The sequence below is a fragment of the Lissotriton vulgaris genome, chromosome 9, assembly GCF_964263255.1.
Source record: "Lissotriton vulgaris chromosome 9, aLisVul1.2, whole genome shotgun sequence".
Classification (NCBI taxonomy): domain Eukaryota; kingdom Metazoa; phylum Chordata; class Amphibia; order Caudata; family Salamandridae; genus Lissotriton; species Lissotriton vulgaris.
In genome coordinates, this window is record NC_141697.1 from 968050957 (window position 1) to 968067457 (window position 16501).

The 16501-nt window shown below is 37.5% G+C and overlaps 1 protein-coding gene across 1 annotated transcript in view; it reads left to right on the forward strand.

Moving 5' to 3' along the window:
- The window catches only part of DOCK3 (dedicator of cytokinesis 3), a 1414611-nt gene that overhangs the window by 954842 nt on the left and 443268 nt on the right, over positions 1-16501 (forward strand). Inside the window, exons 8-9 of the mRNA XM_086938817.1 lie at positions 7013-7054; positions 9016-9170. Of these exons, the coding sequence (XP_086794943.1) occupies positions 7013-7054; positions 9016-9170 (197 nt within the window). The remainder of the gene's footprint in view (positions 1-7012; positions 7055-9015; positions 9171-16501) is intronic.

Sequence of the window (16501 nt, forward strand, 5' to 3'; positions counted from 1 at the left end):
TTCACAGAATGAACTTAAGACTCAATCCTAAACTTACTACTATTTTGGTATTCACAGGATGCGCTTACTACTTTTGGTATTCACAGAATGAACTTACTACTTTTGGTATTCACAGAAGGTAGGATTTTGTCTTAAGTTTGTCTTAAGACAAATTTAAGACAGACTTAAGACAGACTTAAGACAAAATCCTAACTTAAGTCTCTTAAGTCTGTCTTAAGTTTGTCTTAAGTCTGTCTTAAGTTTGTCTTAAGACAAACTTAAGATACAATCCTAACTTCTGTGAATACCAAAAGTAGTAAGTTCATTCTGTGAACCCCAAAAGTAGTAAGTTCATTCTGTGAATGCCAAAAGTAGTAAGTGCATTCTGTTAATACCAAAATAACGATAAAATCATGAACTACTACAATTCTAAACATAAAGCACACATCAATTTATTAAAGTAACAGAAATAAAAACAGTTTACATTTATACATCATACAATTGCTAAAAAACAATTAAAATTTCAACTAATAATACAATCTATTGTGACCTGCACAATGCAACAGACAGACAAAAATTTGTTGTAAAACGTAAAGAATTGTAAAATACAAGTGGTACATTCAATACTACAATTTCATCACTCCCTAGTTTTATGGCCACAAATTTGTATATCAACAGGGGAGGAGAGGACTTGAATTGTACAGGAGTTTGGCGTCGACGCGTTTCGGTGGTTCTGAAGCGAATATGTTCCACCTTTATCAAGACTAAAGTTCGATGTCTGTCTTGTTTCAGGGTCTGTACAATTCCCCTACAACAGATATACATACAATTAATCTTTCATTTTCACAAAAAACGATCACAGTTATCATACTTGGTTGGTACTCCACAATTAGATAATCTTTGGTTAGCTACTCATTCCTATTACAGAAAAAGTTTTACAACTAACATAGTACATTCATTAGTTTCTATTTTACTGTCATACTATATCTCTGTAATCACCCACATAGTTTGCTATTGCACGAATAACCAAGTCTAAATTGCTAGGGATTCAACAGATAAGAACACAGTCACTATTCTTGATCACTGCTTGGATACAGTGTTGCCTAGTCCCTGTGAGATTCTTTTGGACTAACTCGGAAACCCACGGGTCCATTTAAGTTCTATATCCCTAATTGGGTATGATGCTGCAAAGATCCTAATCAGGTGCTGTTAGAATGTTACTGATATTTTCATGACTGTAAGAACCCCCTGTTCCTATTTAATGAGGGATTGGAGTGCATATGGGAGACTTTGAGGCCGGTGCACTCGTATATTAAAGCGGAAAGGCTCCTAGTACAGCTTGCACTATTGGATAACCCTGATGCCATTGTAATACGGTTAATACAATTTCCATCTTACCGGTGTGTTTCTGTGCGATGTGATTAGCTGATGGGTCTGTTCTCTACCACGTTTTTAAGAAGTAAAAAAGGATAGATTCCTGTAAATACAGATGGTTATTATTAAAGGTGTCTGCAGGGATACAAATTGTATGTACTATGTGTGGCACAAGTATAGTGTATTGAATGGGTCTATACTCCTAGGTTGTATGATACACTGTATTATTACCATGAAAGGGGTTTAAAATCCTCACACTGGTCTAGAAAGGATGAGGGTGTCTCTTTACAGAGATAGATAGAAAACCAAAAAAGGATACCTGTATAATCTCTTCAGAATGTTGAATGATGTCACTTTATAGATTACGACGGTGTACAAATTACAATGGTTCCTGAAGGAGATCAATCAAGTTCCATCTACTTAGAAAAACACACAGAGCAGCTCGGTCAGGAAATTGTTTTAGTGACACTACTGGATTGTATTTGTAAGCCCTAAATACACGTACCTCTAAAATCGAGTGGAGAATCTTCTCCAAACTGGAAAGAAGAACGTTTACGTTAGCGAGGTTTTGCTGCAAAATGATGGGCGCTTGACACGTTTTTCGCTGTCAGGTAAAGCTGATTTCTAAGGTGGAGCGCTCTAGCAGTTTCCTCGAGCGGGAACACAATCTCCCCTGGAGAAATTTAAAATAAGACTGTTAAGTCTTTTGAATCTTATAGCGGGGACATGAAGGATTCGCCTATGTGCTAATGCTAGGGAATCTGGGCTGTAAAAGTCTTACCTCCTAAAGCAGATCAATCATGCTGCTTCTGGGAGTTCTGGTTCGAATGATATGAGGCCCGCGAACAACCTTGCTTAAATGTAAGATGTTCTGATGTGATTGGTCTGAACCAAATTGTTTGTAGACCAATCATGGCTACTTCTTTCGAGGTTAAGTATTTGCATACTATGCTTGCAGTGCGCTCAATCCTATTGGTTGTTTATTTTTCGAATGGACACTTCCCTCTGAGGTTTAGTGCAGTTTCCACTAAGGTCCTCATGTAATGTTTGCATACTATGCTTGCAGTGCGCTCAATCCTATTTGTTGTTTATTTTTCGAATGGACACTCCCCTCTGAGGTTTAGTGCAGTTTCCACTAAGGTCCTCATGCAATGTTTGCAATGGGTGCCCTCTTTATAACATCTATTCTTAAAAACAAGGCTCTTTGTTGAATAACGGCCCTCGCTATTATTGCTGGTTAAACAGCGTATTATCAGTTATATTCTCAAAAAACTCATAGTTATGTGTGCCGCCCTAGCTATTATTGCGGGATGTACGGTGTGCTGTCCTTTGTCTCCTAAAGGACAAACCCGCCAATTGTACTGCATTCCTTAAAGGGAAACCTGCTTCATTATCCTAAATATGGGGTGGTTTCCTAAGATGAAATAATTGCGGCATACGAGATATGCTTGAGCTCTTTTTCAATTCTATTGAGCGTTATGGTATACTACCCCCAGGTTTGGATACAAATATTAAACTACTATCACGTTTGTGGGTGCTACCCGTCTGTGTAGATCTTTAATTGTCCTGGCTTCAAACGTGACGTCTATGAATTGTCATAATTACGTCCAGCAATAAATTGAAGTTATATGCTCCCTCTCTTTGTGCTAAATATCTTACTATCCTATTTAGGAATATCAAAAATTACAGGAGAATTTCAGCTTATAATTCATAATACGGTATAACGAGATGGTTAATACGGAAATCCCTATACTGTTGGTGCAGCAATTTGATCGAGATTTTGCTGAAAACTCATTTATAGACACTTAGCCCAATCTTCTCTAGTGTTAAAGCCTTTGTCTATGGTATTAAGGTGACAAAAATACCATTGTTCTCTTACTTTTCTGAGTCTATCTGGATCTCCCCCTCTTCTATTGGTTCTAATCTTCTCTAGTATGAACCACCTGATGTTGTCACAAGAGTGATTCATCGTTTTAAAGTGGTCCGTGAGGGGCGCGTTGATTTTAGAGGTGAGTATCGCAGACTTATGCTCTAGCATTCTAATACGTAGTTCTCTGCCAGTTTCGCCCACGTAGCCTAGGTTACATGGGCAAAGTAGTAGGTATACTACGTTCTGGCTGCGACAGTTGTTGAACGTAGTTGGTTGAAGTTTCTTACCATTATATTCTACGCTGTTACCCATAATGCAATGGGGGCAGACGGAACAAGTTCCACATTTGTAGTTACCTGTTGCTACATTTCCTGAAAGTGTTAGTTGGTTTTCTTTTGGAGCAGTGTAGGTATGCACAAGACTATTTTTGATAGTCTTGTTTCGGCGAAATGAGAATAATGGTTTGTTTAACTGGGTTTCACTGTTCTGGTTCAGGATTTTCCAATTTTTATTCACGATATTCTTAATTTGATTGCTCAAATGAGAATATTGCGTGACAAATACTATCCTATCTAGTAGTGATGAAATTGTAGTATTGAATGTACCACTTGTATTATACAATTCTTTACGTTTTACAACAAATTTTTGTCTGTCTGTTGCATTGTGCAGGTCACAATAGATTGTAATATTAGTTGAAATTTTAATTGTTTTTTAGCAATTGTATGATGTATAAATGTAAACTGTTTTTATTTCTGGTACTTTAATAAATTGATGTGTACTTTATGTTTAGAATTGTAGTAGTTCATGATTTTATCGTTAGTTGCTTTAAAGCTAAGTTTTAGCTTATCCTGTATATGTCTCAAGGGAACTAGTCTTATCTCTAAAAATTGTTAACATAACATAGAATAAATCAACAAATCTCAAGCTATACCGCCCAGTTATTCCAAAACAGGCGACATCATACGAAAGTGCATGACTAATAAGGGATGCAAAATAAGATGCACATTTTTCTCATTGTTCTTGAGAAGATGTGACCGCAGAACTTCAGGTGATGGTCAGTAGAGTTTCATGGGTGCTGAGTATTGCTGAGGGGGCTAATATTCATCACACGATAGAATCATAACTAACCCCTTAGGTTTTCAGAGTGAGGGGATTTATGGATCTTTGTAAAGAGAGTCATATTTCAGTTTATTGGATAATATTTATGCTTCATTTTGGGCATTTTGATTGGGAAGACACACCCAGAAGGATAACTGAGAGGCACCTGTGACACTTGGCTGAGTTCTCGGGCATTGCCAAGAAGGGCACAATCATAGTGCATGGTCAGAACAAGGCGGTACGTATTGATTTATGCTAGTTGATGAGGTCAGAGTGCAAAATGCATGCAAATAGAGTGCCTCATACACAGCGCTAGGACGCCAGTTGCAGAAGGCAATCTCAATCTTAGTGCGTTTTGCAGATATAGCAAGGTTAATTACATCTTGAGTTGCTTTGCACACTTTTTAAGAGAAGATTAAGGTCATTATTAAGGTGAGAGAAAGTGTTCCAGAATCTATTAGCTGAGATTGAAAATTTGTGTCTACTATTTTTTTCTTTGCTTAATTTCTGGATCACCAGATATACAATGATGTGGGTACTAGTGTTCAGGAGGTTTTCGGCAATAGGACGTTTGTCAGCAAGGTAGTCTGATTTGTCGATGTAAAAGCAAATTGGATTTTATCTAATACAGTACATTTTAAATTGGATGTGAGCTGGCTCCAATGCCCTTTGGCCCATGACCAGTCCAGCAACTCATTCTATTACTACTTTCATTAGAGCCGTTATGGTAGCTGAAGGGCTTCTCAGACTGTGGTTTCCTTCAATGTATTTTGTTTGTTTTTATCATGTGCGGCTGGCACAGGCAAGAGCTGTGGGGTGGGGCAGTGGCGGGTGGGTTTTAAGTGGACAGATAACAGGATAGGGAGGGTAAAACTATTTATTTTTTTAAACCATTAACCTTGCACTGCCTGCATCGCCGACTCAGCATTGCGGCGAGCGCAAAGTAAGTGGTTATATTAATTATTTTTTTTACTTTCCCTATCTCGTCGTCGATCTACTTCCCCCCACCCGCCCCACCCTGCCGTCAGACGGCTGTTACCTGTGCTGGTGCTGCATCAGTATCTGGGTATGCCCCGGTCTGACACTGAGGGTCAACCCAGGAGATGACACTGCGGTGAAGTAGGGATCTGTTTTAATTCTTTTCTCTTGGAGTCAGAAAGGTCTTTTAGAACCAATACTTCAACAGTGTTCATAAAGTGTGGGATAGCTGTGCCATTCTGTAAAGCAAAGCATTATTTTAATCATTGTCATTTCAAGAAACCAAGTAAAAAAATGTAGCCTTTTCCTAGTCTGATAGGACCCATAACATGTGACAACTGGCTTGTGATGGACAAGTTCACATATCACACTGTTTCCCAATTATAAAATAGCACATGCCTTTATTTCCTGCCAGGAGCGCCCTCTCTCCTGTGGTACCATCCCTTGGTACAGAGAGCAATGCTGATCTGTTGGTAAGAGCTGTGGTAAGGACCCAAGAGCAAGGTTTGGAGTCAGGATCTAAATTAGTCATTTGGGCCAACAGTTTAGGATAATCATCAGGATAATCGTCATATTGTAGGGTACCCTGGGTATAACATCTCTATCAGGAGCATTCCAGACAATGTAACTAATAACTATATGTCCCTATTCCGAGCGGCTCCAGCTGCCCAGGAGAGATAAGTCATGGTGATAGCCATGTCAAGTTATGAATGACCTAGACGAAATTTCTGTTATGCCGGTAAATTCTGTCATCATTTTGTGAAATCTGCATACCATTGGTTTAGGAAAATTCCCGAAATGACTCCATTGCTGAAAAACTTTAGACCAGTAAGAACACAAGCAACCAGAAAACGAGCAGCCATTGATCTCTGCACTTGTGATTTTTTTCTAGCTGTATTTTCTTAACGAAAAATGTGTCCTTGCGTATGAAGAATTTTCCTGTGAAATTTAAAGTGCTGTTTTGCTCTTTACCTACTTTCGTATAATCGTTTCCAAATTTTATGAACTTACGCAAGAGCAAGTTGCACAAATTGCACACACTAGCTACCACAGGCAACATTGTTGCTTGCAGGAAGGAGGTTGTCAGGACTGCTTTTTCCTCCTGCAATAGAAGGGAACCCCCCCCCCATACAAATATCAACAGCCTATTGTGAGTGCTTCATATTTCACAAATACCCATCACTTTCAGCTTCAGAAAGGAGTATATATCTGTGACAGGTTGTTTCATTCATGATAAGCCATCGGACGAAATAGAAATCACAACATGCTATGTTGCTCTCCACCACTCACCGTCACTCCAGGATCACAAGCAGCACCTGTTTCCTAATGTGTACAATGAAGACACGTCCCTCGTGTTCATTGGGTATGTCTAGGATGAAGAAACCCTTGCTCTCGTTAGAAATTTAAGTTCTGAATTTGACTTATATGAGAGGCAGTACTTACAACACTGAGAATATGATAACGGAAGTCTTGAGAACTGTGAAAGTTGGGTGAACTACAATAATGAGAGGGCAAATGTGTCATACTGTAGTGATATTATTCTAATGATCTAATCTCTAGGACTACTGAAATCTATCTAGCACAATTAGAAAAATACTTTGCATCTACTTAGAACGTAGCAAGAAGTTCTGCACAGAAATGGGTAGAGTTACTTGGATCAACAATTAAAGTGAAACACTAACTAATTTTTCTGAATTTTTCTTTTCCCCTCAGCATCTGTCCAGCAGGCACAGTGTACAACAAAGCACTTCACAGGTGAGTGAATAATAGAATGTATCTCTCTGATTATCTCTCGGAGGTAAGACTGCCCTGACAAGATGAGGCATCAGCATATATCAAATGTGGTTTGTAAATGTCATCAGAACGCATACGAAAATCATATAGGATCGTATTGCACGTTATACCAAATATATATTTTATATTACGTTAATTTTAGAGTACGAAAGCAATGTCTTTACAAAGAAGTAAATGTTTTTTTTTAAAAGAGGGAGTGAAATACTGGACTGGACTGTTTTGATGTCTGAGGTAAAAGAAAGAGAAAAAATATTTTAATATACAGTAAATAATGTTGGGTTTTAAAAAACACGTGCTGCTCTTTGTAGAAAAAAAATGCACCCTGTGATTTTTAAGCCTTTGCCTGCAAGAAACGTTTCACAATACACCTTGGTGAGATTTGAAAATGCTATGGCGTTGCATACCATATGGTATTAGAACGCTAAATGAGCATAAGATAGTGGTAAAGCTTAGCAGAGTGGATTGGGGATGTCATTCTTTACATGCATTGTCATGCTTCCATTATAATTAACTGGAAGGAAAAAAATCAGTCTTCAACAACTCCATCACTTGAACATAATCCATATAGGATTATTTTATTTCAGCATAATAAGTAAACTTTTTCATAGGGTGCAGAAATGCGACCAGAGGGCAGCAAAGAGGACGATCATTCATATTTGGAGATTAGAATACTGGGGGAAAATGCCAAAATCTTATGATCTAGCCAAGACAATTGTTTCTAATGGTGAGATTGTTTAATCTATTGTGAAAAAAATCTAATGCCTTTAATCCTGGGGAGATATATCATAAAGGGAGGTCAGAACTTTGTAATTATGAGGCCACAGAAATGTATCATGCCTCTCCAGGCTCTCACTGCTCACAATGCTTTAGAGCTAAGCATTCTAATAAGGCTTGCTCCAAGCTGCTCCGGGGTTGTTACATGGGCAACTGACACTAAAATGTTCTTTTCTTTAGAGATGATGATCTGCTGATGTTGGCATTTGGATCAGCTGTGCTGCAGAGAGAGTCACATAGCCACTAACTGATGCAAAGAGCATTCACCCTGCTTTGTAACATTGCTTTCAATACTTACCCTTTCATCTTCTTTTGGTACACATCTAAAAACCTTTTAGCCCCATGTGATCTGGGTTGCTAGATTAGAGACTCCCCTTTATTGGTCTGTGACATCTAAAAATCTTGCGGTCTGTGGTATGCAAGCCGGCACTTTGACAGAATAATATGTATTACTCAAAAGAGGATTTTTGTAGGCTTTATTTATATATGTATTTTAATCCTTCAATCCTATTTAAAACGTTTCCTTCCAGTGAATTTAATACATTTATTCTGAAAAGTCTATTCATATAATGAAAAATTAATCCCCTGCATCTAGAGAGAAATGTTATTTCATAGGAGGTAAAAGGTTCAGTCCTAAAGGTATAATTTAATCTAATGGTATATTAATCCTTTGTTCGTGATAGTACCCTAATGGTACATACATGCTTTATTTCCGAATCATCTTGAATGTTCATAGAGATTAACTAATTATCCAGGGAAACTGTTTAATCTACTGGGAAATTAATCATTCAACTCAGGAGAGTAAGAAATTAATTGCGTATCCTTAGAGACCAAGTAATGGGATTGAGCCACCTATCAAAGCAAAATGGATGGAAAACTGTGGAAGTTATTTTTTTCCTTCAGATGGCTATATAAATGAATACTAAGAATGGATTTGTGAAGAAAAGTGAATTTGTAAATTGTGAGGTCTTCATGTCTTCCCATTATATGTCTCTCTTGACCTTCCCCGACCGCCGCTTAAATCAAGTCTACTTTTCAATAAATTATTTTTGGTCTCTTTCTTTCTAAATGTTTAGCTTGTTTTAAAAAAAACTGTGACTTTTGGGTAGCTTATATTATTGATTTTTTTGTGTGTGCCTGTTTTCCAGGTTGACACATTACGCCAGCGTCATGGAGAAGGATGCCGCATGCCTGTTCCACATCACTTCTTTCTCAATCTGAAGAGCTTCACTTACAACACCATTGGAGAAGACACTGATGTATTCTTTTCTCTGTATGACTTGCGAGAGGGCAAACAGATCAGGTATTAGCAATAATACTGACATCTTCTCAACTTACAAAAAACTGTGGCTTTCATGGTGTTTTCTCCTTCTCTTGTCCATAGCACAACGCATGAGTGCGGTGTATTGTTATTTCAAAATGTTGCCATCATATTCTGATGTAAACTGAGACCTGAGTTCTTCCAACACTGCTCATACTATGCTGTGATAGTAGTATCCCAGGACTAACTCTTTTCCATGAATAACCTGGGATAGTAATGGAAATATAATAATGGTTCCCAAGGATTAATTCAGTCCAAATAATCAAATTAACTAATATGACATCTGCTTATTGAAAGGATGCTGAATACAAGTTAATTTTAGGGAAAACTATGCAATTCAGAATTAATCAATGCACCAACAAATTGAGTTAAAAACAAGATGACTCAGGAGATCTCATGTAAGTAATCAGAAATGTATTGTAGTCATATGAAGTAAATATTAGAACAAATGACAGATGATTGCAAAAAAGTGCACACAGCGCAGTGTTATATGTGGCAAGTGAAGCAACATAAATACCACCCAAGTAGAAAGAGATCTATGACTGAACGTTTGGTTTGTTCTATTCAAACACAAGCGAATAAAGCCCTAGTTGATCCTTATTTGCTCATCACTGTTGTGTGTTCTATAGAATCTCAGTTCCTAATTTTCAACTTTTTGACATTTGTAGAATAGATCATTGGTCTCAATAGGACAATAAATTACCGTTCCGCAGGTCCTAAACAGAAAGAAGAAGAAGAGCCCTTATTAGTCCAATGTGTTTACTTGTTAGACAAAGTAAGTTACATGAGGATTTGAAAACTCAAATATACTGCTGGCAAAAAAAGAGTCAAGAAACATAGAACACACATTGAATACACTATCCTCTATGAGATTCTATCAGTCAGTCAAACCGAAGAAAATGGATTGATTTACCGAATGAAAAAGGCTCCATACTACAGATGACCATGCTGTAAGCTATAAACAAAACAAAAAACATGAAGCCTCACTATATGCGGGTAAGAATGACCAGTCCATTATAGATTCATAAAGTGTAAGCATGTTTAGCCCAACTCACCAAAGTATATGGTTTGACAAAGGAGGAAGCACAGCTCAGTAGAATAAAATGTGAGCTTGTCAACACAGGACCTAATCAGAAGGCGAAGAAAAGGTGTATAATAGAAGATCTGTGGAATGTCAAAATAGCCAACTCGCAAAAAATTGCAAAGATTGAGAGTGAAAATGTTCACATTACAAAAAGGGATGTGCTATTTAATTGAGGGGGACATTAGGTGGTCATATGATGAAGGCAAAAAGGCTCCATATTCAGCACGAGTCTACAATAAGGGTACTTCCTAAATTGTCAAAAATGCAGTCTGCGTAGCAGTTGACAAATGTATGTAAGACCAAACATACCACCATTAAAAATGTGTCAAAGTAGAAACTATAAAATGGTGACTAAAAAGAAGTAAACTGGAAATTACATTGCTTACAAGGCAGTCATTCACTGGAGGAAATGGCTGCAAGCCCAAAATGAATCCTTTACCAGCGTGCATCTTGAATACAGTCAGATGAAAAGTTAAAACACAATAATAAAAATTAATAATTTAAAAAACTACATATTGATGTGTCCTTGTGAGTATTGTATATGAAACAGTCCCTTATCTAGTCATAACAAAAGATTAAAAGCCAGGCAGAAAGCAATGGCCTCCAGAATAATACATCAAATATGTTATCAAACTAACGTTTGATGCCTTTACATTATTTGATAAACCATTTTATACCCAACATATTTATATCAGATGATCAGATACTCAATTTTCCAATTCTAAAAATGGAAATGAGAATGGCACATTGTGATAAGAATTGTATGTGTATGCTCCTGAGTTCACAGAAGTCATTGAATCCATCCATTTTTATTACATAACTGATCTATCCATTTGCACTAACGATTGCCTAGTAGATTCCTAACTTGTTTACCTCTGGAGTCTTGTCCGATCACTTCCATCACCTGCTATGCCCAGTCATTCTCTGTAGGCTGATGTGTAATGTTCCACCACAGAGGCAATCTAAATTTCACATCATTTTGTAGTCATACGTAGGCAGAAACATTACTGTACCATTGTGTAGTGTGCCATTTTTGTAACTCGGGACAATGACATTTAATAGCATAAATCACATTTGGTATGTTACAATTTGGAAACACGGTCAAAATGTGTCAGTGTTACCCAAATTCTGACATTTTGGTATTTATTGTGAATTTGCAAGCTTGGCATCTGCAATGTCAGGGGTGACCTTTAATGGCAGATAGGCCCACTCAGTAGTTATACAGTCATCTAATTTGCAATTTCTACAATCTCTTGCCTTAATATAAACCTATTGCGTGTAAAGGCAAGTACAGGGGATCTTGGTAATAATGTCAGACCAGTTTTGTTTGATTATTTTCTGCCTCCCAATACTGACAGGGTTAAAGGAAATAAAGTAAGAAAGAGTTCTCCCAGGTAATTTTAGGTCCAGAGGGGGGAGAGACAAGCCAAGCAGAAAGTACAAAACCTCAGTAGGGACCTATATTTCTTTTTTACATTGAGTAAATCTAATCAGTTTATGTGAGAGATGCCAAAGAGAGAAACTATAAGGTATTATTCAAACACATTTATTAATATTTTTATATTTTTTTAAAAAAGAATTTTTTAGACACATTTTTACAACTAAATTGTTCATTATGTAGTCAGCGGAGAATTAATCAAGTTTACATACATACTTTCATGAAAAACAAAACATTGAGAGTGCCCTCTAGTGAAAACTGATCTAAACATTCAAACACACATAATCACATACCAGTCATACTGTTATCTATTTTAAAAGAGCATATCTTTCATCACAAACACGAAAGACTAAATTATACAAGACAAAAAACTAATACAATTGGCAACTCTAAGGTGTACTAAGTTGAATACACATGGGAACCAAGATGGTATAGTTCTGCTAGTTGTGATGGGGTTAACTAGTTCGTATCCAAGACAAATGATGTTAGGCCGACGTACGTTTCGGTGAGAGCCACCTTCCTCAGGGCCAAGGACAACGTAAACAACAATTTATGAAAAGATGGTATTAAAAGATTGAGGGCATCAGACAAATTTCTGAAAAGTGAAAAGTACACAAAAAAAACATGTAAATGTCAATATTCCTATTGCTTCTATATATGACATTCTCAATCATTGGCATCATATAAATACATATCTACACTTTAATAGTAGGGTTAAAGGAAATGACACATATCAGTGGGTCAGAGGTTTGGGTTCAGTCTTTGGGTTCAAACAAGATCTCACAGAGGCAATGCCATTTTCCTCTGTCTGTACATTTATTCATCAGCACTTGGTTTTAGTGAAAAAGTCAGTTCTGTTTTTACAATTTCATCTAAGTCTCAGGAACTGCCCTGACAGAAGGTTATCATAAAAGACCTGAAGATGGTGACTTTATTACAGTAGGAAGGAATTTATTGCTTCTCTGTACACTTGCGGAGGAGTGTAGCATATATTTGTTTTTTTGTGCTTTACCATTAATTCCAAACACCTAATTTTAATTTGGCTAAACTGTGAAGTCAACAGAAAGGTCAGGGCTCATTTAGCCAAACTGCAAAGTCTCCTTAAGTATCCAACGTCCCATTCCAGATTACAAGTTTGTCACCCATGTATTTATGCCACATGTGAGAGTATTCTGAAGGGCTTGGCATGCGACCAAATAACTCTTGCTACAATAAGATGAACACTTTCTGGAGCAAATTAAGCTCTCAGGCTACTTCTTTGTATAGTAAAACAAATTCTGTATTGAACATAAAGCAATTTTCTTGGAGTGTGATCACTATTAATTCCATAATGAAATCTGAAAGAGCACATTCAGTGTCATAGCTGGACTATAATGCATTTCTAATGACTGCTGGGCTGAGAGATGTTTGTGTAGAGGGGCTCAGTTTCTAATGTTACTATGATAGCTTCTTCACTATTGAACGCAAAGTCGGTCACACGTTCAATAAAGTCTGTACTGTTCCATACCTATTACTTCATAGGAGGCATTTGTGGCTTGATGAAGAAGTCAAACAATAGCCTAACACCTCTAAAGTTTACGCGCACCCAGAGACTATTGGTTTGCATGGTAAATCCTGCAGATCACTATAATCTTTAGTCCTATGTGTAAATAACGGGTGTTCTCGGTTGGGAGCTATTAAGAAATTCATATTTATTTGTTACTAATGCTGTTATGGCTAACACTTTGTCTGTGACTTTTCTGATTTTCATTTGTAGGTTTGTAAGAGGATGTATGGAATCGTTTTTAATTGTGATTGGTAATTAAAACTTTTCTTATTATCTGCTGCTCATACTTGAATGTGACCGTGTTTTCATAAGATACTTATTTGCAAACAAAGAAGGCGAGAGATATAGAGAAGCAACTGGCCTCTGTCTACCCTCCACTTTTGACCCACCTGCCCACATGATGCTGGCTGGGATTTTTATCTTTGGGAGGCAGTTCAACTTAATATTGACTGCAAAATATTGTTGTGTTAAAATATTGTGTCCAAAATACGAAGGACAAAAATATTAAGACGGTAAAGTGTTTCCATAAATATAGGCTTCCTTTGCTTACTTCAACATTTATGTGCCTTGACAGCATATATATCTTTAAGATACATGGAAGTGGAAATAAAAATAGTACATTTATATTTACCTGTATTACTTACCCTTTCATTATTTTTGTCCTTGACATTTTTGATACAATAGTCTGGTACCACAGAATTCTCGATGTTGACATTTCGACAAACAACTCTTTCAGAATATTGTACCCAAAAAGGCTATTGTTTAAGAGTTACTAATCCCTATATGCAATATAACATATGCTAGGTGGAGTAGGTGAATTTTTTTAAACCTCAAAAATAATCTTTACATTATCACCAAGCCAAATAACAAGGATGGGCTGAATGTTCTTCAAGACACATCCAAGCTGCTAGACATGCATTAGAATTCTGCAACGACATTGAAGGGGCTCCATTACATTTCACTATGGAATTAACAGACAATGCAATCCAAGATATATGGTTTAATTTGGCTACTACGAGGGGACTGTATCCTATGTATTCTTAAAGTGGTATCCTTCCATTAACTTACATGGATTTTTAGATCTGGCTTGCCAATGCAACTATCACCTGCCCATTTAACCTACATCAATGTTATTCTACAGTTCTTTGCTTCTTCACAAATACTTACCCATTCACATTCACATTACTATACATCATTCCTTTAGAGACAGATGACGTCACAATATCTCCAGTGCGATGGATGTCTCGTAAATCTTGGACTCCAGTATGGAAAAACATTAACCCGTCTCACTGGGCTCTTGTTATATGTTCACAGATTTTTCTCATAAAAAATAAATTGCATTATTGTGAATCCCTACTACCAGCAACTAAAATATCTTCTTCACCATTCTTCCATTAAATGTCAGAAATTATTTTTGCCCATACTGTGCATTTAGATTCCACTTTCCAAATACCCTGACCACAAAATCTATAGGTTTCACACCCATTCCTGAAGATGTATTCATGAAATATTTCATGATTCTTATTGTGTGCAGGACAAGTTTGGCATTCATTCTTTGTACTGAGGCATATATCCCTCAAGAAAAGCTAAAGAAAAATGATGGCAAAATAAAAGGTTTTTCTGTACAACATCTGTGAAATTGTTATAGGTTTTACAGATAGTTCATAATTTGGTTATGCAGTTTGACATAGACTTCAGCCATTATTCAAGTTGTATGCCACATTTTTTTAAATTCTATCTTCCGTCTCCCACATTTGGTCTGATTAACTGAAATGAAATGAAATGAATGAAACTTATATAGCGCACGACTTACCCTGGGGCATCTCAGCGCTTGCTTAGGGACCCCGTCCTGGTATTCCCCTGTGAGATAACCCTGGCAGGGTATCCACAAGGTGAAAGCCAGGCATCCCACCGCGAGGGGCCGTTGTGGAGATTAAGCAAGCTATTGCCCAGAGTCGCAGAGTGAGAACCCGTGAGTTGAGAAGGCACCGGAGCGAGAATTAACGAGTCCGTGGAATTTTTGAGCCCAAGACCCGCCGAGGCGGGGAATTGAACCCTGGTCCCGGGCCGAACTCAAGCTCCAGGTCTGCCGCCTCTAACCCCTGAACCACACTTCTCCACTGAGATACAGGCTGCAAAAAGTGGTCTCCAATTGCACACCAAATGTTTGCAGACTGTCTCTATGTGACCTACATATTTATAGATAAAAGCTTTTTATTTTTAATAAATCTATAACTTTTGCTCCAAATGCCAGATAGCTTTTTTTTATCAAAAGCTCTCATATGTACTACTGCTGCATATGGACAGAATCTGGATGTGTCACTCACTTGCATCACAATTATATGTTAGTGTAGCTCTGAGAGGCTTGAGGCAGTCACCAAAAGCTAGGGATCCCCTCCTGATGCCGTGATGGCTAACCAATGGTATGGATGGCCGCCATATGCTCTAGTTGGCACATTAAAAGCAACATTGGTGACAATTGGCAAAACATATCCACCAACTTAACTGGCCTTAATTGTTCAAGGGATTGCAAACATGACTAGGATTATAGGATTCCCACAATTTCCAGTAAGAGCCTCCTCTTGCCACGGCTTTCATAATGAGCAGTTATTGCAGTAAAAGTCTGATTAGGTGTTAGGAAACCAGGGCCTAGATGTATCAAGCCTTTTGCGATTCGGTAAGGCCGAAATTCGCAGAATTTCGACCTTAACGAATCGCAAACGGACATTTTGCATCTTTTGGGATGTATGAGAAATTAGCAAAATAAGGAATCGCAAAAAATTGGGATTCCTTATTTTGCTTAAGCATTTAAGGAATCGCAATTTTGCGATTCCTTAAATGCCATGTATGAAGCAATTTCAATTTGCGAATTCAGGTTAAGAAATCGCAAATTAACACCAATATGAGGTTGGTGTTAATTTGCGAATTCCTTTCAAAATTCACAATTAAGCAATTTTGAAGGTGGCATGTGACACACATACATGCCCATAGGGCATGTATGTGTGCCATATGCACACACAATGTATGTTTCAGGGGTGCAGCAGGGTGTCCATGAGACACCCCTGCACCCTTGCAATAATTCTCAAATTGCGATTAGCAAATTGCGAATTCGCAATTCGAGAATTATTTCGCAATCATTCCTATGGGCCTCCTGGCCCATAGGAATGAATGGGAAATTATTCCTTATTTGCGAATTCGCAACTTGTGAATTCGCAAATTATAAATAATAAGGAATCGCAAAAAAA